Source organism: Citrus clementina, unplaced genomic scaffold (assembly GCF_000493195.1).
Source record: "Citrus clementina cultivar Clemenules unplaced genomic scaffold, Citrus_clementina_v1.0 scaffold_5, whole genome shotgun sequence".
NCBI lineage: Eukaryota > Viridiplantae > Streptophyta > Magnoliopsida > Sapindales > Rutaceae > Citrus > Citrus x clementina.
Window position 1 is genome coordinate 35,211,785 of NW_006262201.1, and position 24,968 is coordinate 35,236,752.

The following is a 24,968-nucleotide window of genomic DNA, read 5'->3' on the forward strand; positions in this document are numbered from 1 at the left end:
TGGTGAGAGTCACAAAGGAAGAAAAAAAGCAATGGAGACCCCGATTTAAATATATGTTAATTGAGACTATGGGGAATAGAGGTTTGTCTGTTGCATGAATTAAGATGCAGAAAATATTAAACACGCTTTCAGAAAATTCTCAATATAGGTCTCAGGAATTTGGTCCAGCGATTACGTTGAAGGCACAAAATAACGAATCAAAGCTGATAAAAGTAAAAATCAAAGTAAACCCACCCATCTCACACTTCATTTATTATATATATGTTGCTCACAGCATTTATTGTCCTCCCATACTCAATTGTGTCGTAAAACATTTTCCCAATTCCATTTCAATACTACTAGTACGAATCTTTAACTTGTTTCTAGCCAACGCTCTTTTCATTTCTCATCAATTTTTGACACACGACTTTGCAGAAATGGTGACTGCCCAGGCTCAGTTTCTGTACTCACCGAACAATTGCAAAATTCTACACATGGTGAGGCACGGTCAAGGGGTTCACAATGTAGAAGCAGAGAAGAATATTGATGCATTATTGTCTCCAGAGCTGTTTGATTCACCAATCTCAGCATTGGGTTGGCAGCAGGTTGCTGATCTCGGCAAGTACGTTCATGCAACCGGACTCTTAAAGCGGATTGACTTGGTCGTCACTTCCCCTTTGTTAAGGTCGAATCATTATCATCACATACATCGCCCCAATTTCATTTTTTAATCGCATGCCTCACCCAAGTGTTTGAACTCCCGCGTGGTCAGCTAAGTAATGCTGCTTCAAAACCACGCAGGCGAAATATAATGGCTTAACTAACAATTGTATGTTTGGAATTTGGCAGGACCATGCAAACAGCAGTTGGAGTGTTTGGTAGCGAAGGAGCAGATGCAGGATGGAAGTCAAATTGCCCACCCATTGTAGCTCACGAGCTTTGTCGAGATCGTTTGGTATTAATTGTTTACTTGCATTACAATTAATTAACAAAAGTCTAGCTTATACACACACACACACACACACACACACACATGTGCGTGCGTGTACATACACACACCAATTTTGTTCGGATTTAATTAATTAATTGATTAATTTTTTTCATCAGGGCCTTCGTCCATGTGATCAAAGGAGAAGCGTGAGTGAGTGTCGGTCTCTTTTCCCAGAAATCGACTTTTCACTGGCAAGTGTATTATACTTTACCGATGAATTAATCAATTAATGTTGTTATGTTTTGAATATCATCCACGTTAATTAATTATAAAATTATCAATTAATCCGTAACTTTTATTATTTATTTATTTATTAATGCAGATGGAGAGTGAAGAAGATGGTATGTGGTATCCTGAAGCCAGAGAGCCTTATGAAGATATCGAAGCCAGGGGAATTGAGTTTCTCAAATGGTGATTGAATTTGAACATCATCACATGCATATGCATATATGCATTAATTTTTCTTTTTTTTCTATCAATTAATTAATTAATATTAAGAATGAAATTAGTTAACAAATTTAAGCTGGGCCGATTATTAATTAATTTACATGTACAGGCTGTGGACACGGCCGGAAAAGGAGATAGCAATTGTGAGCCATGGGGTAGTGTTGCAACATTTTCTCTATGTTTTAGAAAATGACAGTGCTGACCCGTCCGTGAAAACTGGTTTGTGCAGACGGTATGTACAACTACGGGTACCAGCACTCATTCATATTGGCTTCCTCTGCTTTAGCCTTTTGGCTTGACTTTATAACTTTGACCAAATCCAAAAATCACTTGTATTTTTTTATCTAGCTAAGCTACTTTCCACATTGGTGGCTGACTGCATATGCTTAATTAATGTTGTTAATTAATTAATTAATTCTGTAAGCATGAATAATCTTTTCTTTCTTTTTTGATGTGCATGCACTCAGCTTTAACAATTGTGAGCTTCGTTCTGTTGTCGTCGTCAACAAAGGGTACGTCAGCTTGTCATTTGCAACAAATATGAATCACTGCTCTGAAATCTATCCGTCTAATTATACCCAAAAGGCTCACCCTTTACTTAATTAAATTTGCAGGATGATGGACTCAGATTATATTTCCTCGGCAACTAATTAAGTAATAATCTACTTTGCATCAACTCCTTCTTGCGGTTAAGTGGTCCGCCAGCTTCCCAACTCAACGATGACGTGACTATAAATTGTTTCATTTATTCATTTTTTTTCCTTTTTTTCATTGGGATTCTCTCTCACTCTCCGTCCAACCCAAGGATACCCAAGGATAGATGATACGACGACCAGATATAAATTGCTTCATTTATTCATTCGTTTTATTATTTTCTATAAGGACTTTGTATCCAATTGAATACTTTATTTGTTGTTAATAAGATGGCGTCATACTCTTTTATGTAATGAATCCTTCAAATTTTATAAGCACTTTGTTGCGGACCGCCTAAGTTGCTAGCCCAATTACCCATAATTTTGGGAAAACTTGCTAGCTTAGTCTTTCTTTTTCCATCTTTGTTCCAATATTTATTCATTCGTTTTTTCTATCACGTTAACACTAAAGCCTAATAATTATGTGTTAATAAAATTAACTTATAGTACTAACTCTTTTTTGAGTTATCACAACTCTCAAAGCGTTTATATGTATGTTGAAACCTTGTCCATTGTTATCCTTAACTATTTTGTATCTCAACTTATATGTGTTTTAATTATGGGATAACAAAATCAAGCATTGCTACTAATAAGTGTCATGCTAGTATAATAGACTTATAAAGGTTGTGTTAGGTAAGTAACAAAAATTGGCTTGAAAGCAAGAGAATTTTAAAAATGACAGTTACATTTTATTTTTATTTTTAATTACCAGCTCTTCATGCTGCGTTAGTTGAATCTTAGTACCTTAAAATTATTCCTTTACGTCTCTCCATAAACTCAAGGATCTGGAATTGATATTAAGTTGGAGGAGCTTTAATTCTCAACAACCAAAAAAAAAAAAAGAAAAAGAAAAAGGACGAAGCTTTTGCTCAAATATCAATTACTTGGTCATGATGCATAATATATTTCAATATAAATTTATCATTTAATGGATATATGACATCATTTATGATTAGGAGCAAAGCGAGAATTTTTTTTAGTTAGGTCATGTTGAAATTATTTAATTTAGTCAAGGTATTAATAATTTATATAATTTTTAATATAGTTTTTACAATTTTCGTTAAGATTTGATGTAGTACCATTTAATCAAACATTTTATTGGGAGTTATATGGAAGAAAGAATAGCAAAAATACTCTCATGAATAACATTACATTAAATTGTCATATTAGATTGAAAATTCAACTTGAGATAATTATATTATAAATCAAAATATTTAATGAGGAGAAGAAAAAAAATTCAAGCATATACTATGTGTTAATTAATTTTCTTGTCGTTAAAGTTAAAATGTAAATACATCTCAAAAGGAAAAAATTACAATTTAGCCAAAAATTAGGACAGGATACAATTCGGCCCAACCAACAATAGCTTTGCTGCAGGGCCGCAGGTTATGATAAAATCTTTTGGAAAATTAGTAAACACTTACTTTTTTTTTTTACATTCATATCACAATCAGAGTATGTCATATTATATGAGACTATTACTGATATTAATAAATTAAATTATTATTGAAATAAATTTACACTAAATTTTATGAAGTATTGCCCAAATATTTTTTTATCCTTCCTAATATTTAAAGGACATTAACTCCACTCATATTCAAACTATTACTGTGATAAGTTTATATTAAATCCCATAAAGCACTGCCCAAATTTTGTATCTTTTCTAATATTTGAGGGATGTCTACTCCACTCGTATTTAGTAAGAGAGAAAATTATCTCCACTTAATTATTTAATAATTGAGAAAGGATTGGAATCTCCTATAATGTTTTTATGAAGGGTTGAACTGTGGAGCAACTGCTCTAACCTCTCAGCCTTAGCTTGTAAACGCTTACCTATACTAACATTAAATAATTTTTTATTTTTAATTGACAATACTATCCGAAATCTCTTTTTGCGAGACAAAAAATTAGATATGTTCAATTTCAAGATGAAGCAAGTAACACCGAAAACATAAATTACAAAAGTCGCGTATACATTTTCTTTTTTATGGGTTTAGTTTTAAATTAGTTAATTATTAATTTATACAGTGAGTAGGTCTTTTGAAAAAAAATATGAATTATTAAAAATTTATTATCTTATAAATTTATCAAATTATTAATTTACGATGATAAGAATTGTAATTTAATTAAGACAATCAATTTATTGAATATTAATTTTATACCGTAGAACTTCAATGGATTAATACTTAATAAATTATGATAAAGACTTAAAAGCAACCTTGGTATCACGTTGTTGGAAGACTTTTAAAGTCAGTAACGGAAAGAGATTTGTATGGTGTCAATTCCAATTCCTATTTTAAGACATGGAAATTAATGGAATCATGCGAGTAACACAAAATAAGTCCAGCAAAAGCTCCTTCCATGCAATTACAGGAATTTAGGTTGGAAATTTAATACGTGTTTACAATTCCATGCTTACAAATTAATGGTGCATGAACGTTACAGCTGGCAGCTGGATTTTGGATCTTTTGTTGTATGCCTCTGTACTGTTTACGAGACCTGTTCCACTTAAGAAATTAATCCATCTTACAAGTCAAGCTGCGGAAGCCAAGCAGTTCCGAGAGATATAATGAAAATAGTGTTGATGAATCCATTAATCAATTATTTATTCCATGTATATTTTTATTTGTTAAGAAAACTCCTCCCTGCCAAATCCATTTGCATTGGCCTTAAATTGACTTCCTGCCAACTAAAATATTACAGTAATAACACATTGGCGAATTATTAATTACAAAATGCAAAGTTGGAAATGAGTTGAAAATTGGAATAATAATATTTGTAATTGTCTCTCTAGCCAGGTAGCTAGCAGTGTCATGGCAATGTCGCAGAAGCAGGCGGACGCTTTCATAGAAGCTTCTCTGTGGAAGTACTTTTCGTCCAATGCATGGAATTTATCAGAGTTTTTGTCTCCGACTAAAGCTCTCCAATTCCAAAGAAAAGTCAACTCATTTGTAAATATCAAATCAAACTATATGTGTATATAGATATACATCATATGCCACACAACACCACCACCATCGACATCGATCCTTCCCAGCTTTGCTTTCTATTTGACATATATACATATATATATTTATATTTATATATCCACTAATAATAACAATCCAATATAAAATTCTCTTCCGGTTGCCTTCCTGTCCCAGCTCCCTCTCCCGCTCGTTTCGTCTGTGTTATTATTATTATTAATTTTTTTTTCCAAATCTAATATCTGGAAAAAAAAAAAATGGATGCTTTTGCTGCTTTATTTCGAGGCAAGACTTTCGTTGTTTCTCCTCTCTCTGGTATGTTAGTTATCTCCTATTTCTTCTGCGGCCAGTTGGGAAGCGTATAATTGTTATGTTGCTTCTTCTGATTAGCCATCTGTTGCATGTTACTTTGCAAGGTGCTTTTGCAGTTCTTGCTTAATTAATTAACATAAGATATGGACATTCACGGTCTAGATTGACTCGGTACCGGTTTGATCTCTTCCATGCTAATTTTTTAAAATGTTGCGATTGAGGACTGTTTGGTATTAGCTTATCCGTATTGCAGTTGGGTAACTATAACTTTTAAACTACAACAAATATTTGATAAAATTTCATTTAAATTATATTTATATTTGTGGTAATAGTACTACCAAAAAGCCAAGCCATTGTCAAGGAAGTTGGATTATGAATTATGGGAAAAAAATACCAAGTAATTCATTCGTGGATGTATTCCATTCCGAATAAGAAATTTCTGGTGATACAATTTTTTGTGCAAGCAAATAAATACGATAACATGATTGATTGATGATAAGAATATAGTAAATAAGTAAATTTTAGACAAAAATGTATATGCGTCAAGAGATCATTTAAATCTACCAACCTTTTACCTTTGATGGCATACTTGTATACATGGTAAATTCTTTTTGGAAAAATTTACAATGACATTCATGGATCACCCTATATATTATTTATGGGAACTTGTAAAACACAGATTAGAAGCGTATATATGCTGCATCATTGAGTACGATATATGCTGTAAATTACCTCTAGCTAGTAATTCCATTTTGTATTTGCCTAATTACTTAGTTGCATGCGATACTCTTGTACTCTCCTTGCATTGTTTCTCAGTTGTATCATTTGCAGCTCTGGATGCCGCTACAGCTAAACATCTATATTCATTGCAACATTGCAAGATTCTTCACCTGGTTTGCAGCATTTTGACCTTTTTATTTTGATATTTAATTTATTGATTTCACCTAGGCTGCTTTATTTAGATAGTAATTACTTGCAGGTAAGGCACGGACAAGGGGTCCACAATATGGAAGGAAATAATGGTCCTGAAGCCTTATTATCTCAAGAATTTTTTGATGCACATCTTTCACCTCTGGGGTGGCAGCAGGTGGGTAATTTGCGGAAACGAGTTGAAGCAAGTGGACTTACCCAAAAGATTGATTTGGTCATCACATCCCCATTGTTAAGGTTATTATTGATTTAAGTTAGTAATTATTTTATTATGACTTGAAACAAAACATCAGCAGTCGGCGGCTAGCACTGGCTTGTTTCTTGTGGGTAGCTAGCTTACATATGGTTTGCTGATAATGGGGGGTTGCAGAACTTTGCAAACAGCAGTTGGAGTTTTCGGTGGGGATGGTGAAAGCCAAACGGATGGGATCGATGCGCATCCGTCTCTGACGGCAACAGCAACTGTTAACTGCCCACCAATTATAGCAGTTGAGCTTTGCCGAGAACGTTTGGTACGTGTGTTACCTAATGCCTGTAGTGTGCACAAGAATCAAGATGGCTACCACATGACTGCCCCTTATGGGAGTTTCAACTTTCAACACACATGTATAATTCTGCTCACAGCCGCGTCGTCTTCTGCATGCAGGGGGTTCATCCATGTGACAAGAGAAGAAGCATCAGCGAGTATCACTCTCTTTTCCCAGCAATCGACTTTAAATTGGCAAGTAGCTGAACCATTATCATTCAATTCCCCAATCCACAGAATTGAGTTAAGAAGAATCTTTTAGTTGGTATCACAAGCTTCTTCCTTACACGTAAATTTTGTTTTGTTTTGATTTGTTCAGATAGAAAGTGAAGATGACAAGTTATGGAAAGCTGACGCAAGAGAGCCATTCGAAGAAGTTACAGCAAGGGGAATGGAGTTTATGAAATGGTGACTTACTGTTTTTTTTTTAATATTTTTAAGTACCATAATCTAAGGCGGCATGAAACTTATAGCCCTCGTATCTATGTACAGGTTGTGGACTCGACAGGAGAAAGAGATTGCAGTCGTCAGCCATGGCATATTCTTGCAGCAAACTCTCAATGCACTTCTAAACGACTGTCAAACATCCCCCAACCAAGAATTATGCCCACGGTCGGCTAGCACTAACTATATTTTCAATAATTTTTTATTTTTTTATTTGCTCCTTTTGCAAATTCAATCATAAACAATTGTTTTTAAACCCTCAACTGTTGTCTGTATAATATGTGCTTTAGGTTTACAAATTGTGAAATACGATCGGTGGTCATCGTCGACCAGAGGTGAGCATTAGACCCGCACGACACATTCATTCTAATATGATGCATGCATTCTATTCTTACTATAAAATATGCTCAACATTTTTATTTGTTTTCTTTTTTTCTTTCTAAATCTAAAGCATAAGGGGTTCATGTTATCCTGGAACTATATCCGGCGAGCTTCGTCTTCCTGCAGATGTAGCAAAAGAGAATATTCCGAGAGAAGAAGTATCCAATTAACATTATGATTTCATTGAAATCATAATGTTTTTTACTACGACTCCACGACCTTCTAATACCTATCAATATGCGCGTGCAGCTTCCCACAAAAAGTAAGTTGTTTGATTATTTCTGCACCCTACTCCTAATCAAGAACTCTACAATGTTTCTGACTCGTAAAATGCGGGGCTTTTTGTCACTGTTGCAAATAATAAAATATACCTACCTTACTGTACATTGTGTTCTTCCTCCCTAATTCAACAAAATTTCTAAAGAAATTTTTTTTTTTGGGTACTTTAAAGAAAAAAAATTGAACCATATGATTAATGAAAAAGATTTTGCTTGGTGAGCTAGAGTTTCTTAGCAATAAGCACAAATCCTACCAGAATAGAAAGCAGCAGGAAAAAAACAGCTGCCATGATGTTGAAATTAGCAGTCTTCACAGGATATTCGGTCTTTTCCTTACTCGTTTCAATTCCCTTGCTCGCTGACGAAGAGCTAGATCCTCCTGAACTGAAAGGGACTACTACATCCCAAAAAGATTTACTGATTACTGAGGGTGCTTCTACTTCAACATCCAGGATTGATGAGGAATCACTAAGAGCTTCCATGGACATCAACTCAACACAATGTTCTTTAAGAACCTAACGTAGCATGAAAAACACAAATCAAAACAAGCACTTGAAGCTGAGTAAAATCAGTCTTTATTATTTTAAATTTTTTTAGAATTTAAAAAAGGCTTGTATGAGGATGGGAAACCTCAACCCCAAACACCAACTCTTGTCCTTTCATCTTTCCAGAAATTATTGAAGTTAGTCTTAAAAAGAAGAGAGAAAGAGAGTTCATATTATTGTTTTAGAAATACAAACCTCAAGTGTTTCGGATGGTTGAAGGTAGTCACAGATATATGTATCCGCCAACCAAGGCACAAAAACTCTTCGTGGAAATGAAAGACCGCATGTTTTCCTAATTTCAATTCAACAGTGAACTAGTAATCAGTACTGATAAATCATGTTCCAGCAACAGCATCAGAGACAACTTACAAACTTGAGCCTAAAAAATGGAAATACAGGTTTTTATGAGACAAGCATGCTCAGGATGCAAGAAACAATAAAGTTGTATGAAAATTAAAGGAAGCTTCCCAAGAAGGCATTAAAAAAATGCAGGAATCCTATATGAACTACCAGTGACTAAATCTGGACCATTAGACATATGTATATGTACTCAAATAAAACAAACAGCAAAACATAAATATTGCAGCTAAAACACCTCAGTGAATGCAGGATAAGTTTGGAAACAGGTTTCTCATTGCTTGCTTCCTCACCACCACCGGCAGTTGGAGCCAGATCTTCATCAACCTCATCGCAAATAACATCTAACCTACTTTGCAGACTCATGATGATATCACCCTGAGAACAGAAAAGCAGTCCGTGATTGAATGAGAGATTAAGAACCATGATAATAAACAAGAACAAGAATAATTGACTTCAGTTCTCTCTACAAACTAACAAGCTAGCTTTTGCAAACATGCCATATACCAATGGGGTTGGCAAATACACATACATGTGTTCAAATGTAGACACACACACAAAAGTAGAAAATTTGAACTTGAAAACACACAAAACATGAAAGATGGTGAATTCCACCAATCTTACTCAGTTCATGCGAAATACCAGTGAGAAAAAAGTTGATATAATAACATTAGTACAGTTTTCTCCAATGCTTGTGAAGACCAAAGCATGCATAAAGTTTCCATTTTGAAGTAACAATAAAGCCAAAGCTGAAAATGATGTGATACCTTTATTTCAGAAAAAGCCTGAGAAATGGGTTCTTTTGGTGTCAAGAATGCAAAAGAACACACGGAGCCACTTAAGATGAGAAGACCAACTACATCTTTCTGGCTGCATGCTTTACAATATTAACAATACAGTTAATGATGAAGTTGATAATCTCAAAACAATTCAAGGCTTAAAGGAACAAAAAGAATTACATTATTCAAAATTTGCAAGCACACCTTCTGCAGATGTATCATTCAATAGCGGTAGAAGCAACTCAACTTCATGCAAACCATCTGTTGAGCAGGGCTCATCATTAACAACCTAAAATTGCATAAAATGCAGAGTAAACTCCTCACTGTTAGTCAGTATGGAAAGAATGCTGTATAAGACAATTCTCATTGAAACTATTGGAAATTATTAATTAAATTGAATACAAATTGTAAAGGGTCTCGTAATATGGATGCATTTTATAAGCTCTAATTTGAATTCTTTGCGAGATTAAAGAAAATGGTTTCTAATAGTTTCTATAGTTATTCTTCCATGGCGAACATGAATTAGGCTCACCACAACAAAATTAGAATGAATAGCAGAAAGTGAAGTGCTTACAAAATTTCCATCTACAACAGCTTTTGCACCTCTAAGCTCATTAGCATGAACTGAAATTCCTTGGCGAAGAATGTCACTAAATGTTTGGGTATTTGATGCACCCACAAGCCTTATCGGCAGTCTGCAAGAATGTGGGAAACATCAAATGACAATTAGTCCAAAGATTAATGAACTCTCCAAACTCAACTAGTGCAGCAAACGTGACTAAACTTACAGCAGTTACAATGAAAGATCTCAAGCACCAACGCAAATATAGTAAAACCTCTCTATAGTCAGAATGTTCAAACCAAATTAATTTTATTATTATGAGGAAGTTACAACTAAATAGAGATGTACCTATACAAAAATTATTGTTTTGATCTAGTTATCCTTAATGCAAGTGATATAGAGGTAAAGTATGCGCTACATTGATAATTCATTAAGAGCATGTCAAATACAATGTATAGACACTGACAAAAGAGATATGCAAAGTCATCTTAAAAGTCTAAAGAATAAATCATTGTGCAAAATAACTATATAAAAAATATTTTTATTTCATCTTAAACCTTTAATTTAACATAGTATTATGCAGAGACAAGTTCCTTAAGGCGGGATCTAGAAGCCTTATAACTTATTATAATGTGGAGTTTATTCTTATTTACAATTGGTCCAAATTGGGACCATAAATTTTTATGACTACACGAAAGTTATTCTTATATAGTGTATCACTATAGAGAGGTTTATCTATAACATCTTTAGCGTGCTTATAAAAAGTAGAGTTATTAGACATCACATGCTAATGTTGGAATAGTAAAAGAGTAAATGAGTAAGAAACGATGCATTTACCTAAGACTGAAGTTGTATGTGCACTTAAAAGTTCGAAGTGTTTTTAAGACCAGTCCTGTTTTGAGATCACAGGGTCTTAGGCAGCTTGATGTAATATTAGAAGTTATCGTGCAATTCCGACATGTATACCTACACAAGTAAGCTCGCTTATCAGCCTTACTGTACACATACTAATCACTAACGTCTATTAAGATAGCACAACACGACTGCAGAATTGGGTACCTCCTAGGACTATAACCAATGTGTACAAGCAGCCTTTCGTCTGAATCAATCTCCAAAATAGGCACAGCTTTCGCAGCTGCATTTACTGTCTGCAAAGTAGAATGAAACATAACGACCGCGTATTACCGAAATTTTTTTTAAAAAAAAATAACCATGCGTTACCCAGCAATTTTTAAAAAATAAAAATAAAAAAGGCTTTCGCTAAAATTTACTGCATTAGCCCCCTTAAGTTTATGTTATATATGTTATTGCCTCTTAATTTTGCTATTTCTCAATTATAATTTCCACTGCGCACAGGCATTGCATAATTTGCATTACCTCAAAATTCTGAAGAAAAAGTAATGTACCTGGCAAAGCTCGATGGTAGAATTTTTGAAGGCGGAATCGGTAGCCCAAACATAAATGCCAACGACCTTGATACCTCCCAATAGCATTCTGGAAACCTGGCGCGCATGTTCGGCGATCCAATCCTTGTCGATGACCAAGGAAATAGAATCGGAAGGCTGAGACTTTGATTTGGAGGGCGGCTTTTTCTTGTCGTCTTTGGAGACCGAACAAGCTGCCTCTCCGGCGTCGTTTTGAGGGGTGGGGATGAAGTCGAATATAAAGCCTCGGTCTAGGGTGGGGCTTAACTTGCCGATCAACAGTCCCACCTGTCAATTTTAATCAAAATTAATCAAATCTCCAAATTTTAGAATTGTTAAAAGAAGAAGAAGCGGAAGAAGCGGACCTGAGCAGAGAGACCGGATTGAGAGAGGCGATCCTCGGCTGATAAGAGTTGAGGTTTCTCTACGACGACGGTATTAACCATCGTTATTGGCTCGCTCAATTGAATTCTTTTCTCAATCGAGTCGAGACATTTTGGCGACTGTTAAAGAAGCTGTTGAGTTGAGGTCTGGGCTTGGAAGAAGAACCGTCGTTTGGGCTTAATGTTGGGCCTTGTTGGGCTCGTGTGGTTCAGCCCTCGAGCGATAGAAACTTGATTGGTTTCAATTAATTTTTCCCAAATCCCGCTCCCTCTTTGAGATGTAAGTGAAAAATTAGTCTTTTTGCAAGAACAAAATTTGGTATTATAAGTTTTTTTATTTATTACTTTCAAATTAGTATAGATTCACAAATAAACATAGAACTCCCTTCAAATCCGTTTCATTTGAGGTTTCATAGATGTTAAATGGCCAAGATAAAGTAGGCGGTAGGAAGTGGGAAGTTGACGCCACAAGCACAAGTGGTGCTGCGAAAACGCAATTTCCAGCAAATGTGGCGCCTCTAATCTTTAATTAAACGATGTCGGTTGGCGTAGGACTGTTATGCCCATGACGCTCTGAGTCTCTGACCGTCCGTTACTGATACCAATTAGGCAATTAGCATCACACATCCACATGCGGTTTCTTGTTTAAATCCCGAATGTCACGACATCGGCGGCCAGAGGTCGATCATTACTTAATTTTGTTAACTTTTGATTTTGTTTTTAAAATTGCACGCCCGCTCTGCTCTGTTGGCGTAACAATTAATTAATTTTTATGTTCTAAATTTAGATCGTGTTTTATCACATGGAATGAAATACAGTGGGCTTGCTGCTGGAGTCATCTACGGCGGGTCAATTAATTATGAATTACCAAGTTGACACATGCATTTTTTAGTAGATCAAAGTGTGGTGTTAATTAATGACTTTTATACCAGCTCAGACACAGCCGGAAAAATCCCAAAATTCACTGTTGACCCCCTTTCTTTACACTTTACAAGAGATTCTCTTCGACATTTGCACCCTCTCACTCCCACTATCCACCATCTAAAATTTTTGTATTATAGCTGTTTTTCGCCATATTTTTTTATCCCCCCCAGGTTTCATTGTTGAGCAGCACACTGGATTGGAAGAGATAAATTATACTAAAATATATGTTTTTAATTTTATTTTAAACTATTAAATATTTACAATTAAATGATTAATAGAAGAGCAATGAAAATTTAAATTGAAAATTTTGATAGAATATTAACAAAAATAATAATACACTCATCTCATGTATTTTGTTAATTGAATTAACAGAATAAATTAGACAAAAAAAAATTACATATTTCTATTTCTTCATTATTTCTCACAGTAGTCCACATATCTGAAATTGGAGCAAATAATATTTTGAAAAACACCAACAATATTGGTCACTAAATAAATGAGGCATAATTTAGAAATTAAAATATGAAACTCTTCTTCTATGTGTTTACAGATAATTACAAGTTCTTTAATACTTTCCTACATTAAAGCAACTATCAATCACATTCCAACCTGATCTTTTTGCAAATTGCAAGCCTAAATAAAAAATATCAATGATTGATCTATCAACTCGTAGAGTCTAGATGATGAATAAAAAAATAAAATAAAAATAATGCCCCATTAATCAATAATATAAAAAAATAAAATAAAATTTATGATTATAAAAGTCTTCCTCCCACGTCTCGTCGTTATTTTACTTCTTAATCAATCCACCAAGGAGGTCCCACACAGCATCCCCATACGTTACCAGCTTCCCACAAGAATAAAAAGACAGCAACTTCAATTATCCCCTCCTTCTCGCGCAACTGGTACTACGTCGTTTCAACCGTAAAATGGTTTTTCTCAGCCTCACAGTTTCCCACAAACCCTAACCGCCAAAACCCGCCCTCTACCCTCTTCCCTCTCCCGCTTCCTCTCTCCATCGCCAGTCATCAACAATGGAAAACTATTCGTACTCTTCTTACCCTGATTCCGGCGACTCCTCGCCACGCTCCCGGGAAATCGACTGCGAGAACCAGTCATGGGACGAGCCACTCGCCAACTACAAAGTCAAGTTCATGTGCAGTTATGGCGGCAAAATCCAGCCCCGACAACACGACAACCAACTCGCTTACGTCGGCGGCGATACCAAAATCCTAGCCGTTGAACGAAACATCAAGTTCAGTACCATGATGGCCAAGCTCTCCGCTCTCTGTAGCGATGATAACATCTGTTTCAAGTACCAGCTGCCCGGAGAAGACCTTGACGCGCTGATCTCCGTCACTAACGACGAGGATCTCGAGCACATGATGTTGGAATACGACCGCTTGTACCGGGCGTCGGCTAAACCGGCGAGGTTGAGGCTGTTTCTGTTCGCATTGAATCCGAAATCGTCGCCTGCCGTGACCGAACCGAAGTCCGAGCGTCAGTGGTTTGTGGATGCGTTGAATTCCGTTCAGATCCAAACTCTAGAAGGTTCTTCACCTTCAGCAGCGGCAGTTTCGGCGGCGAATCCAGATTTCTTGTTCGGATTTGATAAGCCGAAATTGGTTGAAACGGCGGCGGTTCCACCGGAGGTAGTGGGTAAGGATGTGACCGCGGGATCAGATTGTGGATCGGAGGATCGTCACGTGATTGGTGATCCCGTAATAGAGACTCAAAGGCAAGAATTGCAGAGATTGAACATCAGTGGTCTCGAGCAAGCTAACCAAATCCCAAGGGTAAGTTACGCCGGAGCCGGACAGAAAATGACGCCTCCGCCGCCAGGGGCAATTCCTATGCCGATGCAAATGCAGATTCCTGCAGCTTCTTATTTACCGGAACGGCAGGTGACCGCTGGCACTTATCAAACGGAGCAGCAGCCTGTTTATTACTTGCATGCTGCTCCTGGCACTGGTGGTTTGTATTCAGCTCCGTCAACGCGACCGCCAGCTAGTCAAGCTTATTACGGAGTGCAGAGGATCGTACAGGAACAGCCTATGTACAATTTAGTACCGGCGTCAGCACCAGCACCCGGTTCCATTCAGCAGCAGCAGCCTAAAATTGGGGGTTATAGTGAAGGGGTTGGGGTTGTGCAAGTGGGGTATGATGGCGCAGGAAGACAGGTGTACTACACGACAACAACAGCCGCCGCAGGTCCGCCAGCAGGTGGGATGATGGCTCAATACCAGGCATTGAATCAGGAGGGTAAGGTTGTGGTAAATGCTAAGCCTCCTCAGACAAGTTCTGTTTGATTTCAGTTATCATATCGTCATTATATTTGCTTTTGTTTTTCATATTTTATTTGTTGTTAAATAAGAAGAAAAAACAAACATTTTATATAGGTTGAATGTTGAATTGTTAATGTTATCAGTGGTTTGAAATTATCGTGTAAATGCGAATTCTTGTTATTGAGACTGTAAATTGGATGATTATTTGATTACTTTATTTGCAAATGGAGAATTTGGGAAGGTTTGTTCAGCAACAACTCTCATGTGATTTTCTTGCCAGATCTCCATTCTCCAATGTCTTCTGAATTTCAGTTTGATGTATTTGCTGGGTGCATTGTTGCCTCTGTATTTGTTTTTATTTTATTTTTTATTTTTTAAAAAGAATAGCTGAAAGGGAGATGCCCTTGGGATGGCCATTACTTGTTTCCTCTGATGGCTGAGTTTTTTTCTCAAGTGCACATGCTCAGGGCATCTGCTTTGGGAATCTTGCATTTGTTGTTATTTTTGCAGGCAGTTACTCTTGCATGCGCTCCCTCTCTCTCTGGTTTTTTGACTTCTTGAACTTTAATTGCTCTCTTATCCCATTGCAAACCTTTGCTCTATGCACCCTAATTTTTCTTAGGAGATTTAATTGTTGGCTCAGGTCAAATATCTTAAAATTTGCTAGACTATTGAAAGACTTGTTTAATATTTTCCTCAGCCGTACAAGAGTTCTCTGTAATGTTGGTGCCCGTTTCTAGATAAGTTAAACGAATAAGAGATTCCTATCAAGAAAATAAATAAATGAATAAGAAATGAATGGTGCAAAAACTTTTTGGAACATTCTCATAAATTTAGGATGCTGTTGCGGATTTTTTTTCTTTTTTCTTTTTTCTTCTTTTTGTTGTTCCTGGTCATCCAACCTCAACGGAACAATCTAAGTGTGGAACAAATTCGTAGTTATTTGGAGCTTTACTAAGAGAAGATAATTGAAGTGCAGGCTCAAAGCAAAACTTATATTGAAAGAAAGCAGAGAAAGTCATCGTTGGTTCGACTATAATAACTTCATAATCTTCTGCAGGCAACGGCAGAATTATTCGGTGCAGTAGCTTATTTAGATAGTTACCTTACATTGAAGGCTTAATATATAGCATAAATGTCACAGATTTTATGCTAGTGACTTCTCAGGAGGAGCAGCCACCACTGCAATTGCTGCAACCAAAACACCCGCCACGAGGCCCACAAATTGCACTCTTAACAATATTTCCGTGCTTGTAGTCACAAATTGCGCGTTCGTCTTTAACCGTCTCGTTTTCGCTGGTTGGTCTTTAGCCTAGGGATTGCTCTTATTCCAATGGAGCGATTCACAGTCTCCAAGTTGTAAGCACCTTGCAGCCAGAGCTGCGTCACTGCAGTTCACATACCCTCCGCAAGGACTAGAACAACTACTCTTCATATTCACGTGCTCATGATTACATACAAATCTTCCAGCCGCTGCATCTTCCCCAGCCACTTCATTCTAGACGGTACAGCAGAAGAAAGTGAAAAAAGCCGCTAAAATTGCAGGCCGCAATAGCCATTTTTCATTGATCTGTCCGTCAAGCATAGGAAATTTCGAATGCAAGTTAGTATCATATTATTCCGAAAAGCTTTTGATTAACAGATGACGACAATAATAACAATAATAATAAATTGCCTACCTTTACAGAGCCAGACTTCAAGTTCAGCAATATCACAGCTCTTCCACAAGGATTCTCCACAGAGAACTCAACAGCTGTCATAAAGTTCTGTTCAGATTGCCGCTTCTCTCAGTGTTCTACTTCATATTCTAGCGTTTCTACCAGCAAAAATAATCACCTGAGCAGGAAATACGATTTAGATTTATTGATAAAATATGAGAAAACGCCTGCACTTTGTGCCGGATGGAGTAACGCCGTCATTTTCATTCGATTTTCTTTGAAGTTGAAACAACCAGAGTTCATCGAAGACCATCCTTTTCCATAGAACTCTGCCAGCACAAGTGTTTCGGCAGATTTGGTGATGTCACTCACTCTACACTGGTTGAATCCCTGAGATGAACAACAAAGAATCAGAAGAATGAGTGCCAAAATTCATTTGTTTACACTTCATGCAGTCATCGTGTGAGAATAACAAACTAGTGGAATGTGCAAGCATGCAAATGGGAAGGGTAAACAGAACCCAGAATTTCACAATACAGGAAAAGGAACATTTGGGGGCATTAACTGAATTAGGCTGACTTCTCAACTCTGAGATCAGTATATTCTCATCTAGGTATCCTCTTTGTGTCTTTTGAGTTCTGTTTACCTCATGCAGAGATTGATGACCTCATTACAGGCCTCATCCACCACACATGCCCAATCTTTAGAATGTCTTGGAATCAGGCGTAGCACATATGGTGCTGGAACAGGAGAAGCGAAACCGAGTGCAATGCATAGATTGATAGGTCTCAAACCCACAAATCCAGAACCATTTCTCTGTCGAGACTGCAGAGATTGGGTTCACAAGGTCTAGTAGAGATATCGAGATAGTCCCAATGATTTTTCTGGCCTCACTACAGGAAAAGCTGGAAGTGACTGTGAAATGAGTTCAAAAACAAGCTCTCCAATTGGTTCACATTCGAAAACAGCAACATTCTTCTCCCGTCTCCGACATAACGCTTAGTTTTCTCTGGTATTGAAGAGGAAGTCTGGTTGTCCCTTACTTCAGATGACAAAAAGGATTCCCTTGTGCCCAGATGGTAAGTCTTTTACTGCAACTATCGCCACCATAATCTGATGAATTCGGAGCCAAAAATTTAGAACTTTTAGAGGTTAGAACCAAATACCTTTGGCAGATAGATAGGCCAATAGATGCACTTGGACTAGAAGTTTGGGCTTTTCAATAACAATAAATTAATAATTGAAAGAAAATGTAATATTAATTACTGAACTAGATCTTAGGGTATTAGAAATTTTTTTTTAATACTTAGCAGCAGCAACAACAACAATTAATTTTTCTTAAGAATTAACTTAATTATTAACTTAAACTTATATATAATCATAAATCATATTTTATAATAACATTAATACATCTCATGATATTTATAATTTTATTTCTTAAAATCATGATACCATCTATTGGTTTAATAAATTATAAACGTAAAATAATTAGAATATTTTTTTAAACTAAAAATTAAATGAATTTAAAAAATATATATATACTAATAAAATACATTAAAAAATTTAATTTTAAATTATTTATAAAATTATTATATTTTAAATTTATATTTTATTAAAAAGTAAAACTTACTTATTATAGGTATTTTCATGAGTTGTATTTTAATCCATCTCTATTGTACTGTACTTTTAAGGCCAAATGTCTAAAATTCTCAATTTAGTCCAGCCCGCGTCGTGTTGTGTCACGTCGCAAATACTATCAACACGTGTTAACGTCATGTCGAGTGCCCGTATCATGACACGTACTGCCCCATAAGCATCTCTTCTTTGGTCCCCTCAATATAAGGGTAATTTTTAAAAACCTCCCCTGAGGTTTGGACTTGTTGCAAGTAGATGGCGAGAATTGATTTATTTGTAAAAAACCCCCTACCGTCAGTTAAGTTTAACATTGACCGTTAGTTGACCGTGCAAAGACAATATTACCCTTAACAATAGTTTATAAACGAAAATAACTATAAAAAAAAACCAAAATTATTAGCTATTTTACACTTTTTAAATTATTGATATTTTCTTAAAGTTCTTATAAAAAATTAAAATTAAAAAATTAAAAAATCCTCTTTAAATTATTGATATTTCCTTAAAATTCCTACAAGAAAGATAAAATTAAAAATTTAAAAATGAAATAGTCATAATCTTTACCTATGATATTGTAAATTTTTAGAATTGACAAGGATAAAATTGTCAAAAAATAGGGTTTGTGCTTTTTGCACCAATAATTTTGGTTTTTTTTTAGTTATTTTCGTTTACAAACTATTGTTGAGGGTAATATTGTCTTTGTACGGTCAACTAACGGTCAATGTTAAACTTAACTGACGGTAGGGGGTTTTTTATAAATAAATCAATTCTCGCCATCTACTTGCAACAAGTCCAAACCTCAGGGGAGGTTTTTAAAAATTACCCTCAATATAATGAAAAGGTCTTTACGATAATATTATTTTTTATTTTTTATACAAAAGTGGTAGAGGAGTTGAAATTAATCAAGTGGGTGTGGAGAGTGGGCCCGGCGCTCCACTTAGCTAAGAGTTGTAATTGTTGGATTACGGGTTGGCACAAACTACAAATAGACATCCACTTTTTCTTTTTATTGACAAACCATATTGAAAAACAAAAATGGCAAATTGCCGTTTTACATTCGATTCTTTGCCCTGATAATTAAAGGCCAGTTGCCACGATGCTTATCTTTAGTATTCAAGTCATGGTGCATAATTACAATGTAATCAAAGATTAGAACATCTATGGAATAGACTTGCAAAAATCTTCAGACAAAAACGATAACATGGGAGGGCTACATGTCGGATCAGAGGACGGAGGTGCATGTTTAAGCTACTATTACAAAACACTGTGACAATGATATGACGCACCATAGGTCAAGGTCAGTGTCTATACAAATTTCTTTTTTTGAAAAAAAAGAAAAAAGAAAAGAAAAGAGGATGATCTGTCACCAATGAAATGAAGGAAAGTAAAAACCTGGGCAGTCAGCGCACACTAAACAATTTAATTGGTCAATTAAATTGCATCCATTGCATCAAATAGCTAATGCCTTAATGGTATCTGATGTCTTATCCCACCTAACCTAATCCCTCCAAACCAAACCAAATCAAACCAAAAAAAGCTTCCTCAATTCAAATTCTCTCTTTTATTTATTTTTTTATTTTTTGCAAAAAATAAAAAATAAAATTTCCATAGTCCCATTTATCTTAAATTCAGACCAAAAGAGAAGAAGATTGTCTGAAGAAAATATTGAGAAAAAAAAAAAGAATAGTATTCGGACCACCCAATCCAGTCCCTTTTCTTTTCTGCCGCTTTAGGCACCTGTCCTGTAATTGATAAATATATTATTCATCAGAGACAATCAAATAAAATCAAATCGCGTATATATATATCGCTAATAATTTAATTTAAACATACATAAAGGTGAAGCTTCCCATTTACATTCGATTTGATATCAGATACGCACACTGTGCCAAAACAAGAATGCTGAGATTGATTGAGTGAGTTCTGAAGAAGAAGAACAAAGTTGTTAGCTGCTGCTGCTGCAAATTAAGAAGCGAAAAGAAAAAAGAGGAGAAAATAAATAAAAATGGTGGTTCGAAAAGTGGGGAAGTACGAGGTGGGGAGGACGATCGGAGAAGGAACATTCGCGAAGGTGAAGTTCGCGCAAAACACGGAGACAGGTGAAAGTGTTGCTATGAAAGTTCTCGATCGAAGTGCTATTATCAAACACAAGATGGCCGATCAGGTTTCTCTTCTCTTCTTTCTCCCCTTTTTCTTCTTAATTTTCTTGCATTATTTTTAAGTTAATAAAAGTTTGCATTTTTGGCCTTGGTTTTGGTGCTAAATAATGTTCATTACCGAGTAAGTTAAGTGTTAGATATAAAATTAATATTTAATAATAATAATGATAGTACTTTGGTATATTAACTAAAGGGGCATCTCTGTGGAGCGAGCGAGTTGTTCTTTTTAGCTATATATTTGGCAAATTTTTATCCAAGTTTTGGAGATTTTGGGATTAAATTGTAGATTTGGTACACAGCAAAGAATTGGCCTTACTTAGATGTCTTCTTTGCTAAAATTTAGGTTTAGTTCTTGGTGGGCGGTTGCAAAATTTTGAATTGGTTGATCCGTAAGTGTAAGACATTGGCTTAACTCTTGAGGACTTTCTGTGCTTAAGCACACTACTTAGAGTTTCTGGGTTGTGATTGCTGGCCATTTGTCATAATTTTGACATTCATTATGAAAGAGTGAAAGCAAGTGTTACCTTTAATATGATTGAAATTAGTGTGATTAGGTTTTTATATAATTTCATTTTTCATTTGTTTGCAGCTTTCTTTCCAAGTTTGCCTTTCTCAAAACGAATTGTCTTTTGTTTCACAGATCAAGAGAGAGATATCTATAATGAAGCTTGTCAGACATCCTTGTGTTGTTCGGCTTCATGAGGCATGGGAGTTTTTAGATTTATTTTTCACAGCATTAGATTATTGAGGCAGGGAATTGTATTCTTACAAGCTGGTGCTGGTTGTGTTTCAAGTTCCCTTATGACGCCAAATTGTTTTGTTAGGTTCTTGCTAGTCGCACGAAGATTTATATAATATTGGAATTCATTACAGGTGGCGAATTGTTTGATAAAATAGTGAGTACCTTAACTTGGAATCTAACAGCTCAAAACCTTAAATTCTTGACATCATCGTCACTCTCATTTAACCACGATTATGTAGGTTCATCATGGACGTCTTAGTGAGTCTGAAGCTAGGAGATATTTCCAACAACTTATTGATGGTGTGGATTATTGCCACAGCAAGGGTGTTTACCACAGAGATTTGAAGGTATACTTACACTGGCATATGGAGAGCTGTTGTGTTTTTCTGTTTCACTTAATTTTTACGTCTGTTTTCCTATCCATGTAGCCTGAAAATCTATTGCTAGATTCCCAAGGACATTTGAAGATATCAGATTTTGGTTTAAGTGCATTGCCAGAACAAGTAAGACAATTACTACATTTATTGGAGTTTATAGCTGTTCCCGACTTACAGTGTAATTGAGAGAAATAATAAAAATTGCATCTGTTTACTTGGTGACTTATGCTGTTAGGGAGTTAGCCTACTTCGTACAACTTGTGGGACTCCAAATTATGTAGCACCTGAGGTAATTATGTGGATATTTGCTTCTTTTTTTCTCTTTTTTTTTTTTAATGCGGATATTTGCTTCTTAGTTGAACAAAACTTGGTATGAATTGCTGACACTTATATTTGTGGACGTTTCTGTACCAATCTTTTCACTTTTTGTTGTAGGTACTCAGTCACAAGGGTTATAATGGTGCCGCAGCAGATGTATGGTCTTGTGGGGTTATTCTTTATGTTCTGATAGCTGGTTATCTTCCATTTGACGAGCTTGATCTCACCACGCTATACAGTAAGGCATGATCTTTTTTTTTTTTTTTTAATTCAATGGTCTTATGAATTTTTATTTCTTGATGAGAAACTGAGAATGTTGTATGCATTAATCTGGAATCTGGAAAAGATACAAAAGGGGTCCATAAGTAGTTTTTTAATATTATGATTATGGTACATATAAGTAGCTTTTGTGGTTGCCTATCAAGTTCTTTCTCACGATGTGCAGAATTCTTTTAACTTGAAGTTTGCTACAACGTTGCGAAGATGAATTCTCTTTAGTTGATATTTATCAACTTCTTAGTTTACATACTTTAAGCAGTAATTTGGTTATTGAGTGAGGTGTTATGTGGAAATGAGAAGGAATGTGAAAATTTATGGAGTCTTCACATATAAATGTAATTATTATGCGCACTTCCTTACTGTGGTGTTGATTGTATTATTTCTTATTCATCAGTCCAGGCATTAGATGGCCAATCACTACTTAGACAACTTTGCTTATTCTGAAGTTTGTTTTTGATATAATTTGATGTCAACATGAATGTTAAATAAACATTGATTTTGATTGAATTATTTGATTCCTTTTGCAGGTTGAGAAAGCTGACTTTTCGTGCCCAACTTGGTTTCCAGTGGGAGCAAAATCTTTGATTCATAGGATTTTAGACCCAAATCCTGAAACTGTAAGTATCAGCTCTCTGAAGAGACTTTGCCTTCTTGTCTTTATTTGAATACCATTTGGCACTTGCAGTCATGAATTGCAAATCTCTGATTCTTAGAAAATGTTTCATAGAATTCATTAGTGTTAATCTCGTTTCTCTGCTTTTGTTTATTGCTTCTTAATTCGTCTCTCCCTCTCGCTGTGCAGCGTATTACCATTGAAGAGATCAGGAATGATGAGTGGTTTAGGAAGGGTTATGTTCCAGTCAAACTCATTGAATATGAAGATGTGAATCTTGATGATGTAAATGCTGCTTTTGATGATTCTGAGGTTGGTAAGGCTTTCAAATGGTAACTTTTGTGTTTTAAATATCCAATAGAACTTAAGTGTGTCTACTTTTACTGACGGCGGTGGTGCTTGGATCATGAACTTTCATTCAAATGCACTGTTGTCGTAATTTCCTGTATAATTTCTTGACATTCATGGTTATATGGTTCACCATAGGAAGGAGAGCCTAATAACGAGCAATGTGGGACTGAGGACATGGGCCCTTTGAACCTCAATGCCTTCGACTTAATAATTTTATCTCAAGGCTTGAACCTTTCGACACTATTTGATCGTGGAGAGGTATGTATGAATTTCTCATTATTCTAATGTTCCCTTGATTTTTTCCTGAGGCCAGCTCAGCTTATCCTATGTTAGGGTAATCAAGATATAAGCTTTATGTCAACATTCTTTACATTACAGAATCTGCTGTCCTACCTGCTAGGATTCTAATTGTTCAGTTATTGATGAAGTGAAGCTATTTTCTTATTACAATGTTTTACTAATGGACCTTGTATTGAAATTTTTATTGCCGTTTTCCAGTATAGTGTGGATTTATGACTCAAATATATACATCATTTTATGAAATAGTTCAAAATATTTTATTCTTCTACTTCAGTGATGATACTGTATTTTACCCTTGCTCACAGGAATCTGTAAAGCATCAGACACGCTTTGTCTCACAGAAGCCAGCAAAAGTTGTTTTATCAAGTATGGAAGTTGTTGCACAGTCAATGGGGTATAAGACGCATATTCGTAATTACAAGGTAGAATGACTGACCACTTGGAATTTTCTGTATCATGGCATTTCTATGATATCATAACATCAACTAGTACTCTGTTTCTTCTTCATTGCATCAGTACTTATTTTGGATTAAGAATGATTCTGTGCACGATTTCTGAACTCTTATTCATATATATTTCATTAACTTGCAGATGAGAGTGGAAGGTCTTTCTGCAAATAAGATCACTCATTTCTCAGTTATACTGGAAGTAGGTTTCCAACTGCCAACTCTGGACAAGATTTCAGTTTCCCCAATATTTATGTCTACGCAGTTCTCATTTTCTGTTTTAATTTGTTTGGAGTGAAGGTTTTTGAAGTGGCTCCCACATTTTTTATGGTTGACATTCAGAAAGCAGCTGGAGATGCTGCTGAATATCTGAAGGTCAGATATCTGTATCCTTTATCATTGCTGTCTTTTTGCATTGAGCCAGAAATTTATGTATCAGATAGTCCAATATGATCTCTGCTTGAAATAATGATAATTTATTAATGGTTTTTGGGTTTATTAATTTAGTTGAAAGGGATGAATTTCTGTGTCTTTTGCAGTTCTACAAGAACTTTTGCAGTAATCTTGAGGATATCATCTGGAAGCCGCCTAATGAATCAACTAAAGCAAAGATCACCAACTCAAAGAGTAAAAAGCGTTGATTTCTCTGTCGCCAATTAGAGTTTGACGCTCAAGTTATTAAACATAAATTAGGGAAAAAGAAAAAGAAAACATAAAAATATTATTGTTTTGTATGGTTAGTGTTTGTAACAACTGACAATAATACTTTATGAGATTAGATGAGTATATATACTTTATGAGATTAGATGAATATATATATATATATATCTGTAACTAACTGTTACTTTCAGAAAGAAAATTAGTCAAATCATGAAATCATAGTTCTTC

The 24,968-nt window shown here is 35.5% G+C and overlaps 5 protein-coding genes across 9 annotated transcripts; 4 read left to right on the plus strand and 1 right to left on the minus strand.

Moving 5' to 3' along the window:
• The first annotated feature begins 291 nt into the window (after nucleotides 1-291).
• Nucleotides 292-2,337, plus strand: LOC18040883 (phosphoglycerate mutase-like protein 1). Its single transcript, XM_006433688.2, has 7 exons — nucleotides 292-664; nucleotides 829-934; nucleotides 1,087-1,161; nucleotides 1,293-1,381; nucleotides 1,527-1,649; nucleotides 1,885-1,929; nucleotides 2,032-2,337. Exons 1-7 carry the CDS (start codon nucleotides 417-419, stop codon nucleotides 2,069-2,071), a joined length of 726 nt encoding a protein of 241 aa, XP_006433751.1. The 5' UTR covers nucleotides 292-416; the 3' UTR covers nucleotides 2,072-2,337.
• Nucleotides 2,338-5,132: 2,795 nt separating this feature from the next.
• LOC18040884 (phosphoglycerate mutase-like protein 1) lies at nucleotides 5,133-11,629 on the plus strand. 3 transcript variants are annotated; one of them, XM_006433693.2, is made up of 9 exons: nucleotides 5,133-5,390; nucleotides 6,219-6,280; nucleotides 6,367-6,554; nucleotides 6,688-6,829; nucleotides 6,964-7,038; nucleotides 7,163-7,251; nucleotides 7,336-7,455; nucleotides 7,578-7,622; nucleotides 7,739-7,862. In XM_006433693.2, the coding sequence occupies exons 1-9, from the start codon at nucleotides 5,333-5,335 to the stop codon at nucleotides 7,836-7,838; spliced, it is 879 nt and encodes a 292-aa protein (XP_006433756.1). In that variant the 5' UTR covers nucleotides 5,133-5,332; the 3' UTR covers nucleotides 7,839-7,862. The 3 variants fall into 3 exon arrangements, 2 of the variants coding, with proteins under 2 accessions (XP_006433756.1, XP_024040209.1); XR_002905474.1 differs by lacking the exon at nucleotides 5,133-5,390 and adding an exon at nucleotides 11,546-11,629 and having other exon boundaries at nucleotides 6,004-6,280; nucleotides 7,739-7,930; XM_024184441.1 differs by lacking the exon at nucleotides 5,133-5,390 and having other exon boundaries at nucleotides 6,004-6,280; nucleotides 7,795-7,852.
• Nucleotides 8,119-12,118, minus strand: LOC18040885 (protein odr-4 homolog). Its single transcript, XM_006433694.2, has 10 exons — nucleotides 11,979-12,118; nucleotides 11,596-11,901; nucleotides 11,249-11,337; nucleotides 11,027-11,155; nucleotides 10,202-10,322; nucleotides 9,832-9,916; nucleotides 9,616-9,725; nucleotides 9,087-9,226; nucleotides 8,687-8,783; nucleotides 8,119-8,461 (listed from the first exon to the last, which is right to left on the minus strand). Exons 1-10 carry the CDS (start codon nucleotides 12,057-12,059, stop codon nucleotides 8,168-8,170), a joined length of 1,452 nt encoding a protein of 483 aa, XP_006433757.1. The 5' UTR covers nucleotides 12,060-12,118; the 3' UTR covers nucleotides 8,119-8,167.
• Nucleotides 12,119-13,712: 1,594 nt separating this feature from the next.
• Nucleotides 13,713-15,455, plus strand: LOC18040759. Its single transcript, XM_006433695.2, has one exon. It carries the CDS (start codon nucleotides 13,955-13,957, stop codon nucleotides 15,227-15,229), a length of 1,275 nt encoding a protein of 424 aa, XP_006433758.1. The 5' UTR covers nucleotides 13,713-13,954; the 3' UTR covers nucleotides 15,230-15,455.
• A 4,560-nt stretch (nucleotides 15,456-20,015) lies between these two features.
• LOC18041120 (CBL-interacting serine/threonine-protein kinase 8) lies at nucleotides 20,016-24,968 on the plus strand. 3 transcript variants are annotated; one of them, XM_006433696.2, is made up of 14 exons: nucleotides 20,016-20,659; nucleotides 21,295-21,357; nucleotides 21,479-21,550; nucleotides 21,636-21,743; nucleotides 21,825-21,899; nucleotides 22,009-22,062; nucleotides 22,209-22,334; nucleotides 22,898-22,987; nucleotides 23,173-23,295; nucleotides 23,470-23,592; nucleotides 23,940-24,056; nucleotides 24,226-24,282; nucleotides 24,381-24,455; nucleotides 24,620-24,968. In XM_006433696.2, the coding sequence occupies exons 1-14, from the start codon at nucleotides 20,501-20,503 to the stop codon at nucleotides 24,719-24,721; spliced, it is 1,344 nt and encodes a 447-aa protein (XP_006433759.1). In that variant the 5' UTR covers nucleotides 20,016-20,500; the 3' UTR covers nucleotides 24,722-24,968. The 3 variants fall into 3 exon arrangements, 2 of the variants coding, with proteins under 2 accessions (XP_006433759.1, XP_024039736.1); XR_002905335.1 differs by lacking the exons at nucleotides 24,226-24,282; nucleotides 24,381-24,455; nucleotides 24,620-24,968 and having other exon boundaries at nucleotides 23,173-23,315; nucleotides 23,940-24,032; XM_024183968.1 differs by lacking the exons at nucleotides 23,940-24,056; nucleotides 24,226-24,282; nucleotides 24,381-24,455; nucleotides 24,620-24,968 and having other exon boundaries at nucleotides 23,173-23,299; nucleotides 23,470-23,575.

Bases quoted from the DNA above. Each gene is read 5' to 3' on its own strand.
- LOC18040885 (XM_006433694.2), bottom strand. From the start codon at position 12,059: ATGGTTAATACCGTCGTCGTAGAGAAACCTCAACTCTTATCAGCCGAG. The intron at 11,338-11,595 runs GTACATTACTTT...TCTACTTTGCAG, and splicing joins CTACCATCGAGCTTTGCCAG to ACAGTAAATGCAGCTGCGAA. The intron at 10,323-11,026 runs GTAAATGCATCG...ACATTCTTGCAG, and splicing joins ACATACAACTTCAGTCTTAG to ACTGCCGATAAGGCTTGTGG.
- LOC18041120 (XM_006433696.2), top strand. From the start codon at position 20,501: ATGGTGGTTCGAAAAGTGGGGAAGTACGAGGTGGGGAGGACGATCGGA. The intron at 23,296-23,469 runs GTTGGTAAGGCT...GGTTCACCATAG, and splicing joins CTGCTTTTGATGATTCTGAG to GAAGGAGAGCCTAATAACGA. The intron at 24,456-24,619 runs GTCAGATATCTG...TGTCTTTTGCAG, and splicing joins ATGCTGCTGAATATCTGAAG to TTCTACAAGAACTTTTGCAG.
- LOC18040759 (XM_006433695.2), top strand. From the start codon at position 13,955: ATGGAAAACTATTCGTACTCTTCTTACCCTGATTCCGGCGACTCCTCG.
- LOC18040883 (XM_006433688.2), top strand. From the start codon at position 417: ATGGTGACTGCCCAGGCTCAGTTTCTGTACTCACCGAACAATTGCAAA. The intron at 665-828 runs GTCGAATCATTA...GGAATTTGGCAG, and splicing joins GTCACTTCCCCTTTGTTAAG to GACCATGCAAACAGCAGTTG. The intron at 1,930-2,031 runs GTACGTCAGCTT...TTAAATTTGCAG, and splicing joins GTTGTCGTCGTCAACAAAGG to GATGATGGACTCAGATTATA.
- LOC18040884 (XM_024184441.1), top strand. From the start codon at position 6,014: ATGACATTCATGGATCACCCTATATATTATTTATGGGAACTTGTAAAA. The intron at 6,555-6,687 runs GTTATTATTGAT...GGGGGGTTGCAG, and splicing joins ATCACATCCCCATTGTTAAG to AACTTTGCAAACAGCAGTTG. The intron at 6,830-6,963 runs GTACGTGTGTTA...TTCTGCATGCAG, and splicing joins AGCTTTGCCGAGAACGTTTG to GGGGTTCATCCATGTGACAA.